General features: G+C 41.5%; 1 protein-coding gene across 1 annotated transcript in view; it reads right to left on the reverse strand.

Moving 5' to 3' along the window:
* Positions 1 to 441: 441 nt before the first annotated feature.
* Positions 442 to 22414, reverse strand: part of grin3ba (glutamate receptor, ionotropic, N-methyl-D-aspartate 3Ba) — an 80666-nt gene continuing 58693 nt past the window's right edge. The window contains exons 8-13 of the mRNA XM_061696226.1: positions 21283 to 21428; positions 16881 to 16996; positions 7996 to 8147; positions 5864 to 6028; positions 3927 to 3994; positions 442 to 2713 (exon numbers count right to left, since the gene is read on the reverse strand). Of these exons, the coding sequence (XP_061552210.1) occupies positions 1801 to 2713; positions 3927 to 3994; positions 5864 to 6028; positions 7996 to 8147; positions 16881 to 16996; positions 21283 to 21428 (1560 nt within the window). The 3' untranslated portion in view covers positions 442 to 1800. The remainder of the gene's footprint in view (positions 2714 to 3926; positions 3995 to 5863; positions 6029 to 7995; positions 8148 to 16880; positions 16997 to 21282; positions 21429 to 22414) is intronic.

Consider the following 22414-nt stretch of genomic DNA (forward strand, 5'->3'; position numbering starts at 1 on the left):
GCAGAATACAATAGGTCCCAATGATGTGTCATGATGAAAATAAAAATGTGTATTCACTGAGTGATGAACACAGATAGTCTGACAAAGAGACACACACACACACACACACACACACCAGATTAGCCCCCTGCATTCATATTATGGGTCACCTGATTTGTGGTCCCCACGTTGCAATAGAACCCAATGATATGAAGGTGGAAACAAACTTTTGTCTTCACCGAGTGCCTAATACAAGAAAAAAACAGTCACACCCTGAACACTTTCAGAATAGTGCCTGCATTGGCATTACGGGGACATGATTTGTGCTCACATATCCTTAGGCAGAATTACGTTTGTATCGTGCAGATGTACCTAATACAATGATTAATGCCTAAAAGTGAGATATCGTGCACGTTTTGTATGTATATAAATGTTTATTTCAAAACATGGAATGGTCCATATCATAAAATCTTCATAAATGTGGTTACAATTAGTGTGTAATTAGATGGATGAAAAGTATTTTGCGTCAACATTTTAGTACCGCGCGCTTTTGTTTTTGAATGTAAAATGTGTTCTCATCCTTGTGAGTTCGGAGGTAAACAGTTTTTTTCCCACGTTTAAAACCCTTCGAGTGATGTCCTCAGATCCGAACATGGTAGTAGCAGAACTGCAGCGGTATTACACATGGTCAGCTGAAAATGTACTCAAGTGCTCCAAGAAATCCACAAAGGCCTTAAACATTTCACTTATTTTTTTTTTTTTTCCTCTTTAAAAATAGATTGCTTCATAAATGTCCTCAGTCACTTTGCAAGGCGTCCGTAGCCGCGGGAAGGACGGCAAGGGCGCCTTCTAGTGGTCGAATGCAGAGTTGAATGGCAATCCTGTGTTACGTTTGTCAGTAAAAATAATACATTTCATTTTAATACTATATTCTCTGAGAAGATAGCAGAAGAAATTGAGACGTGTGTGGTGTTCAGGGACATGGGCCAAAATTAATACTAGTAAACATTACATTATTATATTAAGTATTGAGAATAAAATTGGCATTATTTAATGAATAACAAAAAAGAAAGAACAATTTATTGTAAATTTTTGGGCATTTACTTAAAAAATATTGTAATAAAATATCATTTGAAACTTTTTATGATTTTGGCTGGGCGAAGTCACGTAAATCGTCATACTTAGTTGGATTGGGTCCATTCAAATCCATTTGCACTCCCCCACCGCCAATAATAAGAATAAGATAAGCATATTTTAAAAGTAAAAGAACCACAATAATTACAATAATCTCCCTGAATGTGTGAAATAAATATTCTCTCAAAGAATAAAAATACATTTTAAAAATACTAATAATTAGAAAAATAAACATGGACATTTGGAGTCACCACATCGCATCCAAGCGGGCATCGCTGCATTTACTTTTCAAGTATTCCAATCGTCAAAAGGCAGATTTTGGCAATTTATGTCATAACTAAAAATCGGGTGCGCGAAAGCACCATTAGCTTAATTAATATAAAGATTCAAATTATGGGAAGAAATATAGAAATGCAAGGGTACATTGAATTGACAGAACTTGAATTAAAAATATTCTTTTGTATTCACCAAATAGCTATGATTATTTTATTACGCTAGCCACATTTGTTTCAAGTGCGCACTTGCTGCTGTGATCAGTGAAAAGTTGGGCGTACTGTATTCGATTTTTTGCACTAAAATGTAGAAATGAGTCTGCTGTTAATTCTTTTCAAGATAATTGTGTAATAATACATAATGTCTTCCCGCGGCTATGCGCTATTTTTTTCCCCCACCGGAGATCAAGTCAAATCAGTTCGCGCCCCCTGCGTCCGATTGGCTGGCTCTTGTCCTCTCCAAAGTGCTGAGAACGGGCGTCGGGCTCGCCTTCTGCCGGTCCAGGCTCAAAGTGTTCCGAGCCGACCGGACGGCGTCGGGCTGGCCGAGTCGACTTCGGTCCAGACTGGCGGAAGAGACGCCGCGCGACTGGCCGGTCCGGTCATCCGTCTGGGGGAGAACTGAGCGTAAGAAGGCGGCTCGCCCTCGGTCCAGGCTGTCGATTGTGTTCAGTTGGCCGCTTCTCCCGGGCGTGAGGTTCCCGGTGCCGGCCGGGCGAGGCTGGTTGTTGAGCGTGTGGCTGGTTCTGTCGGGCTGAGCGGCGCTGCTCTTGTCTGTGCTGATGGTTTGGACCCGCAACCGGTCACGCTCCCTGTCCAGGCTGGTGTCCCGACGCACCGTCCCGCTACGCTCCCTGTCCAAGCTGGTCTGAATCTCCGCCCTCCTGGCCAGAGCTTCCCGGAGCTGGTTCCGGAAAATCTCAATCTTCTCCTGGAGCTCCCGGAGCTCCCCTTCCCACAAGCCGGTCTGGGCGTCCCTTCCCCCCAGAGGAGGGGGAACCAAACCGGAGGATGCCAGCGCCGAGACCGGCCCCCCGTTGGCTTGGAGGCCCAAACTCACCAGGCCGGGCAGACCCAAGCCGCCGAGGCCCAGCCCGGGACGGCCCACCATACCGGGGCGTCCGCGTACCGAGGCGGTGTGGGTACGCAGCCTATAGCTGTGGAGGGTGTCCAGGTCAAAGTGCACCCGCTTCTCCTTGGGCTCGTGGGACGGCGACGAGGAGCTGCCGCTGTCCGCCACCGAGCTGGAGGCGGGGAGGGAATTGGGGGGAGGCTTCTGATGCTGCTTCCTGTGCAGGCTGCAGTTCTCCGAGATGCAAGAGAAGGCGCTGGTGGACGACAGGACGACACCAGATCAGATATGCGGAACACATCACAATACAGTAATGCCCTGCATATTTGCCGCTGGGCATTGGCAAATTCGCATGTTCTCAGATTTGGAAACTGGTGGAAACTTGGTGCCAAGGAACTATTTTGAAGTGAGTTGAGGAGCTTTATTTAGACATGATTAGTGTTTTGCCACCATCTTGTGGCATCTTGGTGCCAAAGAACGTTGATGAAGTGAGTTGAGGAGCTTTATTCAGACCAAAGTAGTGCTTAGCCACCATATTCTGGCAACCTGTTGCCAAGGAACCATGTAAAAGTGAGTTGAGGGGCTTCATTTACACGGAAGTAGTGTTATGTTTCCATCATAGTGAGGTATCGATTATACACACAGTGGAACCTCGGTAGAACGGACTAATAGGCGCGCACTTTTTTTTGGGACGCCGTATGCACCCATATAACTGTATAGTACAAAATTACCGTTTTGTAGGTTTGTGACCTAAAACGCACCCAGTACAGTACAACGTTATTGTCAATAAATATAACAAAAGCTTGACATTGCTTGAAAGTTTCACATTTTATCCAAACTTGCCATGCCGGTGTGCTTGTTCATGGTGACGGCGTTAACGTACAGTACTCACCATAGGCGAGTCCCTTTCATGGGCTGCGAGGAATTAGTGTGCTTCCTAGTTCCAAATCCGTTGCCAAAGGCGAACGGCTTGACAAAAAAACTGTTAATGTACCAAAAATAGCATGTTCAAGACTCCAGAGACGCGTGTTTGTATTTCTCAGAGTTAAAACTGTTGACATGCCGCTCTGCGAGTCTATGTACAATAGACAATACAGTAGATATACTGTATCCATCATGACATGGCCGCCACATTCAACATGGTCGCCGCCACGAAGGCACATCTTTTGGAGTTGGATCTTTTTTTTTTTCTTTTTTCTTTTTTTTTACTTTGTCAACAGCAGTACAAGTGTCAAATGGGAAACTAATTTTATTTTTGTTCAGTCCTGACAGTCCGTTTTAACCGATATCCGATATATCGGGGTCCGTTTTATCAAGGTTCCACTGGTTATTTCTCAAGACAGACTAATGTTATCTCTCGTGAAACAAGATTTTTTTGTTCAAATTGTAAACAATACATAAATGAGGGTTAAAATACGTAGATGTTTAAGAATGGAGTCAACAATGCAGGAAAGTTGGTAGCTTCTTACTTTTGTTCAAGGCCTGTCAGCTCTTTGCCTTCGTCCTCATACGCCGTGTGGAGAGCTCGGTGAATTTTCTGGAAAATTATTTCAAAAAACAAACAAGTTGGATTTAAAAATGGCCTCTGCAAACCAAAATGGCCAACTTCCTGTATCTTTTTGGGCATGGCTTCTTGACACTTTTTGGGGGTCAACTCATGATCAACGTCCCTACCAAATGTCATGTTGCTAAGTGAAACAGGCGTTGGGGGCTGAATCTTCCTAAATTTTCAAGGCCGAGAGGGTCCCCAAGACCACGACTAAATTTTCACCAGGATGAACACGGCTGAAAAATTAGGTGGGAAAACCCCTCGAAACGGCAGTTTATATGGCCTCGAAATAGCAATTTCAAGACGGCCTTAACAGTAGGAGACTGATCGCTTCATCAGCTCGGAAATGAATCGAGAGCTGAATTTATGAATTACGGAGAGCTGTTATTCTCGTCACACAGCCTTAAATGTGACGGCTCACAAAGCCTGCTTTACATTTTAATCAAATTATCCGGCGAGATAAGTCGGGTTTAAAGGTGTGAAGATGTGACGTGGCAGCTTAAAACCTTTCCTACACTATCCCTATGAAGAGGAATGGCAGGATTTCACTTGAGACATCAAACGTGGCGCTTTGATACCGCAGCTGATTATGGGATGGATGCAGGCAGGCTTCCCTGGAGGGGTTGCCCTTTTTTGAGGGCGGCGAAAGCAAGAAGCCTTGATCTTCTTGTCACTGCTAAATTTCTACTAACAACTCAGACCTACTGCCGAAGGCTTCTCATTTGATGGCAGGACATGCGTGACTTTTACAGCCCACATTTTGTTGACGTCGCACTCCATCACTACGGATCATTTTCTCAATGAAAGCCTCAAGAGATGCATTGAAAGTTGGGATTCAAACAAGGAGGTAAATATACAAATGATCACAATACTAGGTGGTCCTCCACCATATAACTAGAGCAGACAAAAGAGCAACAACAAAGTTAATTACTGTGCTGTAGCACGATGACACTAGTCTTTACTCATTTCAGTAAAGAAAAACAAAAAAAAAGCTGTATTTTGAATTCCCTTGCAGGAGTTTGCCAAAGTAAGAGACCTGGAACAAAAAAGGCCTGCTCCAAACCAAAATGGATGACTTCCTGTTTAGTTTAGGGCATGGGTCCTAGAGCTTTTTGCATGTCCTGTTATGATAAACATGCATGCCCAATTTCGTGTCAATTGGTTAAATTGGTGACGGCGGATATATTTGTTTTCTAATTTTACGAGTATCCTTGAAATCATCATCAAATATTGATGCCATGCTAAACCTCCACCTCATTAACATACATTTTAAGTGTTGAGAATAGAAGATAATGAGCAAACGTTTGATGTATTGCTTTATTACACAGTTGTTACATTGTTATTAAAACTTTATTTTTCATGTAATGTATCTGATGAGTGTAGACAGTCGAAATGACTTTCGGCTTTTCCCTATCGAGTTCCTACATTGTTATTACAACTGTTTAGTAGCAATGGTAAATCGTGACCAAAGCCCAACCTCCCCTTTCCCCGAACAGCGGGCAACACTGTACATTGTAAATTACATTTTAAACATCTTCATTCTTAAAGGTATAGAAAATAATGATTATCTAATACTTATTGCATCACACTGGGTACAACATCATTCCTATACTACACTATATTATAATGACTGTTGAAAATGAGAAGAAAACTATCACACCATGTCGGGCTAGTTATAATCCCATTGATGTTACTTATTTGTCTATATATTACTTATAAAATCTAAGGTGCACTGCCAGATTTACGACAGTAGAGGGCGCAACTGACCTTCAAGAATAACTGCAGATGCTGATGACCTTACAGCAGTGTGTGAGCGTGTGTGTTTCATATGTACGTTTGCAGTCTGTGTGTACTCACCTGGCTGGTGTGCAGCCAGTACTGCAGCGTGTGTCTGCGGCGGAGGCGCGGGATGACCAGGTGGTAGAAGGTGTGCTCGCCCGCCAAGGTCAGCAAGGCACCACCCACCCCCATGCACAGCAGCACGAACAGGCCCGAGAAGTGCTGGATGCCCATCTGGAGCGTCTGGAGGGAGGGTTGGAGGGGTGGCGGGTGGCGGGTGGCGGTGGTGGAGGAAGAGCGACATACACATTTATGTAGGAGCGTGAAAGTGCATCAATGAGCATCAATGACAGCTGAGGGGGAACAGAAAGAACCAGTCAGCAGGGAGGCGCTGAAGAGGAAACAATGATTCAGTCTTTTATGAGGAACACTTTGTTGTCTTGGTCTTACACAGCACATGCCTTTGCTTAGTCTCCACCCGCTTCAGTCTTTGGTCTCGACTAGGTCTCAACCTGACTTGGTCCAAGTCTCAACATGATATCCACCCTCCATCGTCTTAGTATAGATTCAGGTTCGACCAATTTTGGTCTTAGTTTTAACTTAATTGGGACCCGCTTTGGTTTTCGTTTCAATTAGGTCTCAACCCGCCTATGTACTCGACTCGAACCGGCCTTGGTCTTAGTCTTGACTTGTTTGCAACACCTTGTGGTCTTGGTTTCAATTTGATTTTGATCTGCTTTTGTCATGGACATGACTCAATATCAAACCTCCTTGGTCTTAGTCCGGATACGTTCTTGACATACCTTTGTCTCAAGCTGCCTCATTATTAGCCTCGACTTGACCTTGATCGAGGCGGGTACTTTGATCAAGTTTCAACTTGATTTAAACCCTCTTCAGACAAGCCTTGGCCAGACCGCCATCGGTCTTAGCCTTGACTTGGTCTAAGTTTCAAATTGATCCCAAACCTCGTTGGTCTCGGTCCGAATTTGGTTTCGACACGCCTTAAGCTCGACTAAGTCACCTTTCAACTCGGTCTTGACCCACTTTGGTCTTACACTACTGGAACTGGTTTTAACACACCCTGGTCTTAGTATTGATTCGGTCTTGACCTGCCTTGGTCTTTGACTCAACTCAGTCTCGACCTGACTTAGTGTTATTCTCGAGTCCTCTTAGTCTTGATTTGGTCCCAGCAGAATACCTGACTTTGTCTCAAGCGGCCTTGGTTCGCAAACACACACACACACACACACACACACACACACACACACACACACACACACAGACACACCTGCCAGCCTTCTGTGACATCTTTATTGGTCGGTGGACGGATGGCAGCATCTTCCAAAGTACTCTCATCAGGTTCCTGTCACCGAGCTAATAATAATATGTGCGACGCCTCTGTGATGCTGGCTGTGCAATTAGGCGCGCGCTGACGCTGCGATTTTGTCAGCCAGGTGCTTAACGCTTTCTCCATCCAGAGGGCAACGTGGTACTAAATCCCAAATTGTTCCTAAATTAGCCCAAACAACAACCTTAGCCCCCAAAGCAACGATAGAGCGGCAAGTTGTTGTTTAAGGTTCAGTTTCCAAAGTCAAGTGCAGTACCTCAGCAGAGCCAGCAAATGACTGTGGTAAAAAATAAATAAAAATCAAAACAAAGTTACTGCTTCTTGTCCTTTGTGATCTAATTGTCGAAATAATGTTGCCAATCCCGCGACCCTCGTGAGGAGAAGTGGCTCAGAAAATGGATGGATGGATGTTGCCAATAGTACTGCTACTATTACTACTACTTCTACTGCCAGTAATAATAAGTTTTAGGATTTAAGATTGCTATAGTCCCTTTCAAAGGACCCCAAGATTCAGAGTGAAAGAGGTGCAGAAAGAGTGCGGCACCACTTGAGCTGAGATGGGGTATAAATATTAAAACACTGGCCTAAAAGGGGCACAGATCGACAAACTGAAAACACAAACAATGCGATGTTGTGGTGCCTGGTTAATTAAGCTCTGGCAGAAGTGTGTGACCCCATCATTGTGTTTGTTCTTCAGGCATTCGTGTGTGTGTCTATGTGTGCGTGTACGCAATTGTGTGTGACAGTTAGCTGGCAGGCCGCGTCCCAAAGAGAGTATTATTTCTAGAAGTGTCGCCTTTAAACACAGCGCACGGGGACGACGGCTGAAGTCCCAGAAGCACCGCGTCATCCTGTCACTTACCTCGGTCACGGCGAAGACGCGCTTCCCGCAGGGCACCACCTTGTACCATTTGTCGTGCAGCATGTCCATGAAGCCGTCTGACTTGTAGCGGCTCACGAATTCGGACACGTTGCGGGTCAGAGGCGAGCCCTGCGGCAGGCCTATGCCATAACCTGGAAGAGACAGACGACAAACGAGATTGCTAACCAGAGCGGAAGGTCTTGAAGTTTTCCAGGAAATGTTGTAGAGTATGCATGAGTCTGAGGAAATTTGGTGAGAATCCAGATAAAATATTCTGCTATTGGTGATGAAGCAGGGAGCGGCCTCCTAACTAACGATCAAGCAAAAGACAAAAACAGACAAATGCGTCATGTCACAAATAGTTTTTGTCTTGTTCTTTGTTTTCACTTGGTCTCAGCTCCTTAAAATCTTGGTCTTGACTTGGCTTGGGCTCCTCAAAGTCTTGACCTTGTCGCTGTCTCAACCCATGAAAGTGTTGGTCTTGGTCTTCAACTGCCTTGGTCTTAGTCTTGATCTGGTGTTAACCCCTCAATTTGGTCTTGACTCAGTTTCAACCCCTTAAAGTTTTAGCTCTGACTTGGTCTAAACTCCTTAAAACTCCTGTCTGGACTCTGTTTCAACGCCCGAAAGCCTTGGCCTTGACTTTTCAAAGTCTTGACTTGGTGTCAGCTCCTCCAAGTTTTAATTTGAAATCAGATTAACCCCTCAAAGCCCTCGTCTTGACTCAGTCTCACTCCCGGAAAGTCTTGGTCTCGGCTCCTTTGGGTCTTTGTCTTGAGTCTGTCTCAAGCCCTCAAAGTCTTGGTCTTGACTTGGTCTCGCCACGTCACGAAATTTTCCAATATATATATATTTTTTAACATTTCGACCTTGGTGGAGGTTTCGCTGTACTGAGTTGTAACTGTAGCATTGCTAAAACCAAATAATGTAATGGCAATCAAAGATTTTTGCACTGTACTATAAGAGGGAATTGTTCAGCCTCGGTGGAGGTTGTTTGTGCATGCGTGTCCGGCGGTGCACTTTGGCCATGTCCTACCAGCGTGTGACAGCGAGGTAGCCGTGTCGAAAGCAGCTGTGGCCTGCTGTGGTAGTTCTTGTGCTGCAAAACCAGTCAGATGCTCGGCCTCAATTAGCTAAAGGGCAGATGCTCTCTGAAAGAAGATTTATTGGCTCACGAAGCTTCAGAATCCAAATCAAGCACTTTGCAGCCAAGTAAGGTGAGCGCACACGCACGCGCACGCGCACTCAGTAAGCCAGTGCAACATGGTGGCCTTTTCTGGAAGCATGCTGGGAGAATACAACATGCTGCAATATTCCCAGGAACAGAATACATACTATTGCCAAGTTCTACACCATTCTTGCTTTTGCACTATTACATGTGTTCTCTGAAGACATTTTGTGCTCAAAAAAACAAACTTCAACGTATGAACTTTAAACTGGTATTAGTCTTGACTCGGTCTTAGTCTCTGCTCAGTCTGCTTGGTCTTAGTCTCAGCTTGTTATCAAGTTGCTTTGGTTGTAATCTCGACCCGCCTTGTTCTTAGCCCAAATCGTAGGACCATAAATAAATACTGACATGCCAGACTTTCTGTGCCATGGTCTTGAAGCGTCCTAGACGCCAGATCGCCAGTCTAAGAGTCTGTCACACTACACGGGGTGACAAAGCTTGTTCTGCGATCAAGGGAACTCATAATTGGCCACGACGGTGAACGTTTGTCTGTCGGGTCAAAATCGGGCTAAATTCGTGCAGTCTGAGTTCGGCATTAGTCTCTACTCCTCAAAGTCTTGGTCCGTGCTTATTGTCACTTCTTTAAAGTCTTGATTTTGACTTCACCTCAATCCCTCAAAGTCTTGATCTCGACTCGGTCTTTGATTAAGTGGTCTTATGCAGTAGAAGAACACTAGTTCTTATGTGAAGAAAAAAGATGCCACAGCAGGAGACCGCCCTCTTTCACAGATGCAAACAAGTGCAGGATGACCTTTCAGTGACGGTCCAATGATGAATGGCTGGACAGGTGGACACCTGGCACGGATGGCAACATGTCTGAGCTACAACAGATAAAATATGAAATAATTAGCAGATGTCGAGGTCCTCTTGTCTGCCGGATCGAAACACGTTTTGGCAGCTTGTTGCAATACCGTCTGAAAGCAACAGCGCGCAGTGTCCTCTGCCGCAATTACCGCTTCTATCTTGCCCATTTCAGTCTGCTGTTTATCGCCATCATTCTTTTGCTTTTTTAAATTCCCCCACTCGCTCTCTTATCTCCCGCTCGCTTTGTCTCGTCTCGTCTCCTCCTCCCGAGTCGTCACGGCAGACAGACGTCGCCGTAATCGTCGTCAGCCTCGGTGCGCCCATTTATTGAACAAATGATGGAGTGCAAGCACGCCGACACTTATCATTCCTTATGGACAATAAAAGCGACACAAATCTCCCCTATGGCTACGCACGCACTTCAGGTTTCAATCTGTAAGACTTATCAGTGTGCTCACTTACGGGAGAGAACATTGGGTACACCTGCATGATCAAATAATGGTGCTCAGACTTGATTGCCACCGTTAATGAGATGTTTTTTGTTGTTGTTGTTGGGGTTATTATTTGGACCCGTCCTGCCCAATTCTTAGGAACACATCTTAGTCTGATGCAGGACAATTATACACAACATGATATGTTTGGGGGAGGCCAGTTGAATCAAGACAGAAGATAACTATTCATGTTTGTATAAGTGACTTGACTTTAGAAGAACAGTTTGACAGACTCTTTACATCAAATTTTTATTCAATTGTCTCTCAAAGTGCTTGTCCTGAGAAAGAAAAAAATCCTTTGACAACAGGATACATATTTCTTGACCTAATACTGTTTATGATGACGTACATGACGAATTCCTGATGACATAAATTGGACGGTGATGACGGCAGTTCCAGCAAAACGTGTGCGGCACTTTCTGCAATGAAACCTTTATTTTTGCTTGCTTTTACATAATAGTTGTTTGGTTTTGCAGTCTTAGCAAATGCTGCATCACACGACGTTGTCATGTAGCTTATTGTACTATATATTATAAACAATTGCGAGTGAAATGTTTGCTTTTTGTTTTTAGAACAGCAAAAAAAGGGTTATAACCCTGCAACTACCCACGCTATTCATTAGCCCGTCTATGGTGTTTCGCATTGTGCGTTAGGCATTAAGCTAGCGGAAGGCCAAGTTGCGTGGTTGTTTTGTTGTTTTCAATTATTTTGATAGTAAAGTTCAACTGGAAGTAGCCAAAAACAGCTTGAAGCCTCTTTTTTGAAGAATTGATTGTATTATTTTTGAAGCAGAACTTACATAGTCTACATACAGTACTCAAAGACGCTTAACAATAATCCCACACACGAACTGGCAAATATTGTGTCGTGTCCAGCAAAGTGTCATTATTCCTGTGAAGGCAGCTCTGTGTATCGAATCTCATTAGATAGTGCAGTTGTCCCGAATGAAGTGTCTGCCAGCGTCTGGCAAACATGGCTCTACGTAAACAAGCACGCCCACCGGGACTCGGCGTTGTGCTACTCCTCGCCGACAATTTATCGACGACGCCGAAGCATCAGGAAACACTTAAAAGGAAGGGGCTGACGGCCAGACACCGCCATCCATTTTCCTTTTTTTTTTTTTAATCTCCGAACGGGGCTTGGCGATGATGTATTGCGACGATCAACATGCAGACTGACATTTCTTACGTTATCAGATAATTGTTTGGGGAATGCAGACCTGATCAGTCCTTTTCAAAGCACTTGTCTTAGTTGGGGTTCCATGTGAGCTGGAGCCTAACCCAGCTGACCTACAATTGAAACCAGAAATGTACAGTACATACTGTACACTATATAAAAAGACACATGCTTTTTTGCCCTCATTGTCTGACATGAAATTAGACTGAACTTTTCCTGTTTTAGGTCAATTAGGAGAAACAAAATTATTTCTATTAGCTAAATGCCAGAATGAATGAGGGATTTTTACTCCGACAATATTTTCTTAGTATTTGGTAGCAATGCCTTGAAATTGTTTGACATTGGTCAAACATTTTGGATATCTTTACACAAGCAGTCCACAATAGTGAAAACAGAAATTTTGGGCCATTATTCCTGACAGAACTGGTGGAACTGAACCAAGTTAGTAGGCCGCCTTGCTCGTGCATGCCTTTTCAGATCTGCCCATAAATTTGCAATAGGACTGAGAACTTTGTGATGGCCACTCCAAAACATTGACTTTGTTTTCCTTAAACCCCTTTGCAACCAATTTGGCGGTATGCTTCGCGTTATTGCCCATTTGCGCCCAAACTTGAACTTCCTGGTGGATGTCTTGAGCTGCTGCTTCAGTATTTCCACATCAAGTTTCATTCTTCATAACGCCATCTATTTTGGGAAGTGCACCAGTCCCTCCTGCAGTAAAACAACCCCGCAATATGATGCTGCCACCACCCGTATTTCAAAGTTGGGCTGGTGTTCTCAGGCTTGCAAGCTTCCCTCTTTTACCTCTGAATGTCACTGCTCATTATGGTCAAACAGTTCGATTTTAGTTTTGTCAAACCACAGGACATTTTTCCAAACATTTGTCCCAATAATGTTTTTTCTGATGTTTCTTTTGGGGTAAGGTCTTCTTCCTGGCCTTTCAGCCCATGTTAGCACAGTACTTGTTTCACTTCATGATAATGACTCTAACCGGTTTCAGTCAGCATCTTCACAAGGTTTTTTGCTTTTGTTCTTGGGTTGATATCCACAAAATGTTTCGTGTGATTTCATGTCAGACAGTGAGAAAAAAAGTGTCTTTTTATATATTTTGTATGTACAGTTTTGGTTTCAACTTTGGAGGCTGGACTGGCCCCAAGACATTCGCAACTATTCACAGCCAAAATGACCACCGATGGACAATTTGAAGTCTGGAAACATTGAAGATTCTGCATTGTCCATTGGTGTCCTGCCCAAAATCAGCTGGGATACGCTCTAGCTCACCCGCGACCCTAATGAGGATAAGTGCTATCGAAAAAAGAATGGATGGATCCCATTTCTCTTGACGCTTGCGTGAAAGTCAAGCGAGCAAAACTCTTGAATCGGCTTTAGATGTGCTAAGCGAGTCTCCAGACAGGCACGCTTGTCTGATGGATGACTCCCTCGCGGCACAAACAAGTGTGACAAAAACATTTCAAACGTTTATATGTCATTTATTTACACAGTGCAGACCCAGCAAACCATGTCAAACGGCCCAATCGATGTCACCGTTTTGCGATGAGATTGGAAATCATTTGTTTTGGCAAAGACTGGATCCACTAAAGCCAGGGTTTTCAAACATATTGGATCCAGCGACCCCTTTCAGCACAGAATTGTTTTCCCCAGAAACTCAGCATAATCTGAATAACATAACTACTATGTCGTTAGCCTAATAGCAAAGTTGGCTGAGTCATAGTTTTCGGAAAAAACAAGAAACAAAACCACAACTAATTCAACAAACAAGAAGAATCCACTTGCCGAGATTTTTTTTTTTTGCGGAATATCATGTTCCGGATGAGTGAGAATTTAGACAGACGTCAAGAAAAAACGCAATTATTAGAAAACACATTTGCTGAGGCAACTATGCTATGAGGCTAACGATGCATAGCTCAAAATGTTATAGGAATAAACAGTTGCCTATTTTCAAGAAAAAAATGTTTTGTGTTGAGAATAAAGCAGTATTTTGTTTCAAGACAAAAAGCCAAAATCTTTGCAAGAACAAACACGTATTTTGCCGGCATGAAAAGTCTCAAACTTGCGAGAATGAAGTTTGTACTTTTTCAAGATAAAGTCGGAATATTAGGATCGAAAACTTTGTGTTTTATTGATTTATTGTTAATAATCGAATTAAAAAGAAGGGGAAAACACAATTTACCTACACATTTAACACAGTTTTTATTTGATTAAATAATGGCTTTCCGCAGCACAAATCATTGCATTAATTCTGGCCGTGTCCTCACCTTCTGTGCTGTCCCTCCTCCCGCTCGGGGTGAAGGTTTGTCTTGATTAGGCGACTGCGTCGGCCGCCTCTTTTATCACTCAAATGAAAGACGGCCCATATCTCCACCGCTTTATTGTTCTCTCGCTCCTGTTTACTGTGTAATCCCCGCGCATTTCCTCTTCCACGTCCTCATCTGCCTTTTTAAGCGGTTAATCAAGCCGTCGTCCCGTTGAGTGGCGCTCGCTCGGAAAGCCGGACGGCTCTCGAGGGACGCCGGGAGTCGGGGTCGTCCCGAGTCCACGCTTGGATCGACAGTGCGCCGCGGTGGTCGCGTGTGATAGCGCCGGTTTGTCCGTTTAATCGTATGAGGACGTTAATGACCTTATTTCAGTGAACCCTCGCTATTCGGGTTAGGGTTAGGATTAGGATTAGGATTAGGGTGCGAGGGACCAAGACAGCTGCGAAAAGCAACAAATGAAATGAATCCCAGCGCCCCTAAAACTCTGATCCTTTTTCCTTTTTACTAATTACTGAGACTGTGAACTATATCGTACTCAATTGTAGAGATGTAGCATTAAATAGTTTTTCACCATTTCAGTTGTCTGAATTTTTGTGTTGCGGCTAAAACGGTGACTAGTGATGCACTTTGGAAGAAGAACTAGAGCGCCTTTGTTCACATCATCGGTTTTACGCCGCAATCGCGGCGTGCAGTTAGCTAGCTAGCTACGCCAAAACCTGGAAAAAGCATCTGGTTGATTTTTCTCCATTCATCATTCATTTGGCAGGTTTGTTCACAACACACTTTTCTGTGGCGTGTCAAATTTAGATGTATATATTTTCCTTCTACACGGACTTTAAAAGAAATATAAATTTGAAAACAAAAAAAAATTAATCCCAATTTTTCCCAAAATGTTTTTAAAATTTTAAACGTTTTTTTAAATGCACACTTTTTTGAAAAAAAATCAACAAAATGAAGAAAGAATGAAGAAATGGACCAACACCTTCGTCCAGAACTACCCAAGCTCTCCAAAATGTGTTTTTTTCCCTTCCCGTAATTCTGCTCCCCACACACGCCTGCCCCATAAACGAGCAACAAATAAAAATGATGAGAATGACGCAGACCTCTGCAAAGGTTATTTGCCGATTTGTGTATTATTGATGGAGAGTTTGATAAAAGAAAATGTCCCAGAGATCAAACTTCTATCTGAACCATGAAGATAATCCTCTGCGCCTCGATAAGACAAAAGCTATCACTTTCTTCTATTTCCAATAGGAAAAAAATATTTCGTATCAAAATAAGCTTATTTATGCCTCGATTCTCAACCTATTGTGTATTTTGTGCTGTGGATGACCCCTACAAAAAACAAAACGGACACAAAACAAACCGTTTTTTTGCTGCTTTGTGCGCACGGACGCTGAAGGTTTGTGCGTTTGTGATTTGTGTGTGAACGTTCAGCACTTTGCCGATGAATAATAGGTAACGCCCCGCGTACTTTTAGCCCGCAGTGCAAGTTCATGCGGCGAATAACTCCCGTCGCTCATGACGCTAACACACGATTCGATCCCCGCCGCCATCCCTCTCACGCGCGTGTGCATGTGTGTGTGTGTGTGTGTGCAGACGTCAAGATGTGTGTTGCATGACACAGGCGGCTTGTGATCTTGGAACACAAACGCGTGTGTTGATGAATTATGTGCAGCTCATGCCACATTACTTACCGTGTGTGTGCGTGCGCTATGCCTATGCCCCACGTTATATGTTATCCAGCCAGTTATAAATCCTCCCATACATTTATATATGGTCACATGCGCTGATTGGATAGAACAATAAGTCTTCCAACCTGCATTTGAAATACGTTCTATCAGGTTCAGGTGCTTCAACTGCACTGAAGTAAAAAAAAAAAAAAATAATATTCAAGCAAGCAGTATGCATACCCACAAGCCACTAGTGGTCGTCATAACACACTTTTGAGAATCACTCTCTTCGGACATTATTCATGCTAACAGATGCTAAAAACATGCCAGGGATATCAGGTCTAAAAGGACAGTCAGAAATTGTACCAAATTGTATTATACGGGCCTTTGCTCAGTGTTTTATTTAAAGTAAAGGAAGAAAATCCTTGTCTTATATGTCAATGAAATTAATAATCCAAACTAAACATTCTTAATATGTAGCATAGAGCTTTGGTACATACTCAAGGACGCTTTTCAGAAAGAAATTGACATTTCCTTTCTCCATAAAATATTTTGAACTGTACATTAATTCAATTATCTAAAAAATGTATCTGAATTCATGTATTTATTCAATTATTTTATTTTCATTATTCATAGCAAACAGTACTGGAAAATGAACAAATCAATACATTTTAAATAACTATTTGAAATCTTGATTATTTATGGCATTGTCCTTGTTTTTATTCAATATTATATATATATATATATATATATATATATATATATATATATATATATAGAATATGTCATTGATTATTTTTTTCCATTATTTATAATAGAACTTGATTAAATATTTCAACTAATTTTAATTCGTAAATTTTACATTTTATTTCATTATTTTGCATTTTAACAATAAATTGTACTTATCTAATATTTAACAAACTGCATTCCGCATGTTGTTATTTGTTGAATTCTTTTTATTTCATTGTTTAGAATCAATAGACTCTTATGGTATGCCACATCTTCTTTTGTATTCGCTATTTTCAATTCTATTTATACATTTCTTCAGTAATTGGTATATTTAGAATGGAGTTTTAAGTTATTATTTGGAATAAGTGACTTTGATATTACTTTACTCTTGGCAACCAAATAAAATTAAAAAAAAAAAAAACAGGCCAGGCACTATTTACTACTCTCAGTACTACTACGAATAATAATAGTGTTTTTAAGTTTGTGTTAAAAGTTTGTTCAATCACACCTTCGATGGCGAACGGCTTTCCCACAGTGAGAAGTTTACAGTCGGCGTCGATGGACACCTCGAAATCCAGCAGGGCTTTGTCCATGATGAAGGCATCTAGAGTAGGGGGATCTGTCCTTCACACACACACACACACACACACACACACACACACACACACACACACACGTACGCACACATGGACACACACACACGTCATAAGAGTTAGACAGGAGCATCTCAAAACATTCCGTTTCCAGCCTCCCATGTTTCAAAGACTCACTGGCCACGCCCCCTTTTGTGTTCAACAATGTCACCGCGCGTCCGATTATCCGATCGCGTGAAGCAGCGGCGGCCATGCGAACTGCGCATTTCGGACGCGGCGGTGGGCGACGTTCCGACTGAAAGGCACAGACGAGTGAAATAAGGATTTCGGAATTCACTTGCCTTCGGATGTTTCTAATGTGAATCTTAGACTTGTGTAGCTTTGACACCACCTTTATATGTTAGAATTTTGTCTTTGATTTGTGATTTATTGATGGTAAATGTAATGCCATTTTGAAAAAAAAAAAAATAATCGAAATTTGGGAGAAAATGTTGTAATTCTATTTATCCACTAAAGTATATTAGTTTCAATAAAAATAAATCAGAACTTAAGGTTTTTAAACACTCCTTTTATGTTTTTAATTTTTCAAACATTTTATCTGAATAAAAAAAGCAAAATACTTTTATTTGTCAAAGTTTGGTCATTTTGATTCATGCATTATTTCAGGGAAATTGACTACAATTTCAGAAAATGTTTTAAAATGATGAATATTTTTTTAACTTTACACTAAACCATTCAAAAAGTATTTTTTCCCAATCCCCAAAAAAAAATAATTAAAATTTTATTTTATTTGAATATAAAAATCATGCACCGCGGCCCAAGTGAGATTAAACGGAACGGAAGATGAATGAATGAATGTATGAATAAAAATCATGCATGCTTAATATACAAAATAATTATATTTTATAAATTCAACATTTTCTTCTCAAATGTAAATATTTTTTCTTTTTTTATTAGCAATTCCCCCCCCCCCAATATTTAAAAATAATTTAATATTTGAACAGAAAAACCCCAATAAAAATAGTGATTTTTCCAAATATTTATTCAAATGTTTCTGCCAAAAATGTATTTTATTAAATCTAAATTATTTAAAAAAAAAATACTCTCAAACGTTATAAATCAACATTTAAATACCTTTGTAATAAATGTTTTTTAATGTGCACTTAAAAATAAAATTGGATAAAAATCAAATCGCTGCCATTTTTGCCCGCGCTAAAGGCATGTATGTAGAGTACGAGGATCTGTCCCTTACCAACGACACGCACACACAAAGACGCATCATAAGGTTTTGATTAAGCGTCTCCAAACATAGCTTCACTAAAGCGTAAATATAAAGTGGTGGACGCCATTAAGTGCATCCTTGTGTAAACACATATATCACTTAGCTAAACTGACAGCCTCCGTGGCAAGCCGATAAGACTTTGGACACACTGCCAAAGACTCTTCTTCTTCTTCTTCTTCGTCCGCGTTCCTATTGATCCGCCTGAACCTAATTGACCTCTAATTATAGAGCGCTCCTCTTTGCCGGCCAACGACGGTCGGCTGGAGATAAGTGTCACCGCAATAAAGTGGATTTAAAGCGTCTAAAATAACAAACAAACTCACAAAAAACAATTACTTGGCAAAGCACAACAACATGAAACCCACGTTGACATTTTCTATAAGGCCATTAATCGTTCTTTGTGTGTCTGCAGGATTATGTAATGACTACTAAATCCATTTCGAAAGCCATCAAACGGTTCAAATGAACACCGTTTGTGTTCAGATATCCGTCGTAACACCGTGACAGCGATGCTATTAGTTAGCTCGCCTATGGCGTATGGCATTGTTTGTTAGCATTAGACTGAAGAGCGATGTAAAGCTATGTGTCTGTTTTAAATGGCGGACGTGTAATTCTCTCAGTTTGAAGTTTAGTTAGACGATTAACTTCCGATGGGAGCGATGAAAGATCTTTTTTGGGGTTTTTGGCGGTTAGCGGCATGCGTCAATAAACCGGCAAATTCAAAATGCGCAACCCGTCACCGTTCAAGTTTGGCAATGTTTACCGGCAGACAAAAGGCTGACTTTTTTTTTTTTTTTTTTTTTTTGCTGCGCTAGCAGAGCAGAGCAGCGGTGTTTGATTGTTTACCTCCAGCGAGGCCTGTCAGCCACGAAGAAGAAACACGGGGGAGAAGAAAGGAGAGACGAGGGTTTCTTGCGGGGACGTAAACACACTGAAGTCGCCCGACGCTCCACCTGAGCGGCGCGCATCGCAGTGCGCACGCTTGACCGGAGGATGCAGGGAAGCCTTTGTGTTGCATTTCTTCCGAGGGCGCGCACGCGCCCGTTTGATGTGAGCCTTCGGGTCCGGGCCGGGGACTCTTTAGGCCTCCAAGATCCGCCGCGCCGTGATCCGATCGTCTCGGTCGTCTTGGCCTTTTTTGGCGCTGCTCGTCAAACTTAACACGTTCGAGTTGTATTCTGGTCCGATACACTTACGAACTGCTTGAAGTTATTAGTCGGTTTAATAGACTTACAGGTTTGAGTTATTCATGATTATTGTTATATTATTCATAAAAAAAATATTTGCATATGAATATTCATATTATCATTCTTTTTCATTTAAATTTTATCAGGCAGGTTGAATTCAGACATGTAATTAATTGATTTATTGTCATTAATATTTTAAGAGACTGTGCTGAAATTATTAATGAATGTATTATTCTTTTATTTTCATATTGCTATTCATATTCACATTATTATCTATTTAAAAAAAGTGTTCTCAAATGTTGGCAGATAATTGTGTTTTCAGGTACAAAATATTATTATTATTATTATTAATAATAATAACAGATGAATAGAAGAAATTAAAACAACTTTTTCATCCCTAAATTGTCCAGACCGCGTTGTTAAAATGTTGACCTTTTAACCTTCAGTTAATTGCTTGTGTGTGTCCCCCGCACAGTCTCGAGGTCTGTTTTATCATTCCAATAGGTGCATAAACGTTAAATAATTTCATTTAACTATTTGCGTGAACTCTGCGATAACCTTTTTTTTTTTTGTGTGTGTGTGTCTCTAAGAAAAAAAAAAAGCGTCTTCGTTTATGATTTGTCAAGTCCTGTCACGGCCAATCGTTTTGCGCTTGCGTCACTTCAAGGTTATATATATATTTTTTTCCTGGCTTTTCATCTTCTTGTCTTTCGGGCTATCTGAGGGCTAATCTTTACACAAAGTTGTTTATTGTGTTTGTCTTCATCCTGCAAACTTTGCACGAGCTTTTTCTACATGTTGTTGTTTTTTTTTTTTTAAACTAAAGATTTCCGTTAAGGATGCGTGCCACTGTGTTCTTCCCTGTTTGTTTTTTGTTGGCAGGATATAAAAATGTAAAAGGAAATTGAATTGTTACGCATGAGAAAGCGGATCTGATAACGTTTGACATACACACAAACGCGGCAACAACCCGATTTGGGGACCCGCTGACAGGGCGGAATTATTGGTCAGTCTATTGCACTTAACAGGTTGAAGTTACTGCTCGGTTTAATGCAGCTTTTAACATATATTGGTCGGTCTAATATGTTTGAGTTGTTACTTGCAAGCAGGTTCAAGTTATCGGTCAGTCTAATAGCCTTACTAACTTGTTCCATATATTGGTCATTTTACTACGCTTACTAACAGATTTGAGTTATTGTTCAGTCGAATATACTTACCAATATGTTCAAGTTATTTGTCCGTCTTATACAAACGTGCAAGTTATTGGTCGGACAAATACACGTAGTGACACATTGGAATTATTGATCAGTTAAATACACGAGTCAACATGTTCAAGTTATTGGTCAGGCAAGTACACTTACTAAAATGCAAACTAACACGTTTGAGCTATTGGCTAGTCTAATACACTTAACAACATTTTAGAGTTATTGGTCGGTCGAATACACATTTTAAAACATTCAGGCTATTGGTTGGTCGAACTTACTAGCATGTCGAATGAACGTGCTAACAGGTTCAAGTAATCGGTCGGTTCAATATACTTACTAACGTAAGTTATTGGTCGTTCTGACTGAGATATGGGTTTTATGTTGTAATAAACGTTCTAACATGTTCAAGTTATGCGTTGTTCGAATGGATGTGCAAGTTTTTTACTGTTCTAATACACTTACCGACAGATCTTACAAAAAAGTTGGTATTATTGGTCGGTCTAATACACTTGCCAACAGGTTGGAGTTATTGGCTACTCTAAAACACATGCCGACATTTTGGAGTTATGGATCCACTGGATAGACTTATATGGCCTGATTGGAGTTACTTTTGGGTGTAATCCAGATCCCCTGCAAGTCTTACTTGAGCATTTGCACGCCGTCGGGGGTGGTGGGCTGGTTGAAGCGTCGCATGTAGTCGTGCATCTCGGGGAAGCTCTTCTTCATGTAGTCCTCGGCGCTGCTCTCCCGCACCGTCCCGAATCGGAAGCCCAGCGAGGGATGGTGCAGCTGCGGGAGGGAGCGAGGCGTCCCAGGAAGTCGTTAGTCACAGAGAAGGTAGTCACAGCGCTTCATTTTGTTGTGTTTTTGGAGTCTTTTCGAATACAACGCCACACGCTTCATGGAGGCTATGTTGTCTTTGAGTTATTGTTCGGTCTAATGCACTTACGAACATGTTGGAGTTATTGGTGAGTCTAATACACTAAATAACAGATTTGAGTTATTGGTCAAATGCACTTAACATGTTTTTAACAAGTCCCCCCCCCTGTCTAATACACTTTTAAACATGCTTCAGTTATTGGTCAGTCTAAGACAAATACTACCACATTGGAGTTATTTGTTAGTGTCATACGGTTCAAGTTATTGTTTTATCTAAGTCACACTTACGAACAGGTTGGAGTTATTGGTTGGTCTAAAACACTTAGACAGGTTGGATTTATTGGTCAGTCTAATGATCTTTGACTTACAAACAGGTTTGAGTCATTGGTCGGTCTAATGCATTTAATAAGAGGTTTGAGTTATTGGTCAGTCCAATCCACTCAACAGGTTAAAGTTATTGTTTTGTCTAATAATTTTACAAAAAGGTATGAGTTTTTGGTCGGTCGAGTACTCATACAAAATTCTGAGTTTTTGGTTGTGCTAAAAACCTTACTAACATAACCCAGCTATTGGTCGATCTGATCCATTTACTAGCATGTTAGAGTTATTGGTCAGTCTAACACACATCTGGAATTCAGAGTTATTGGTTACTCTAATAAACATGCAAACATGTTCCAGTTATTGGTCAGTCTAACACACATATGGAATTCAGAGTCATTGGTTACTCTAATAAACATACTAGCATGTTCCAGCTATTGGTCAGTCTAACACACACATGGAATTCAGAGTTATTGCTTACTCTAATAAACATACTAACATGTTCCAGTTATTGGTCAGTCTAACACACACATGGAATTCAGAGTTATTGCTTACTCTAATAAACATACTAACATGTT

This window comes from Phycodurus eques, chromosome 14, assembly GCF_024500275.1.
Source record: "Phycodurus eques isolate BA_2022a chromosome 14, UOR_Pequ_1.1, whole genome shotgun sequence".
NCBI classification, from domain to species: domain Eukaryota; kingdom Metazoa; phylum Chordata; class Actinopteri; order Syngnathiformes; family Syngnathidae; genus Phycodurus; species Phycodurus eques.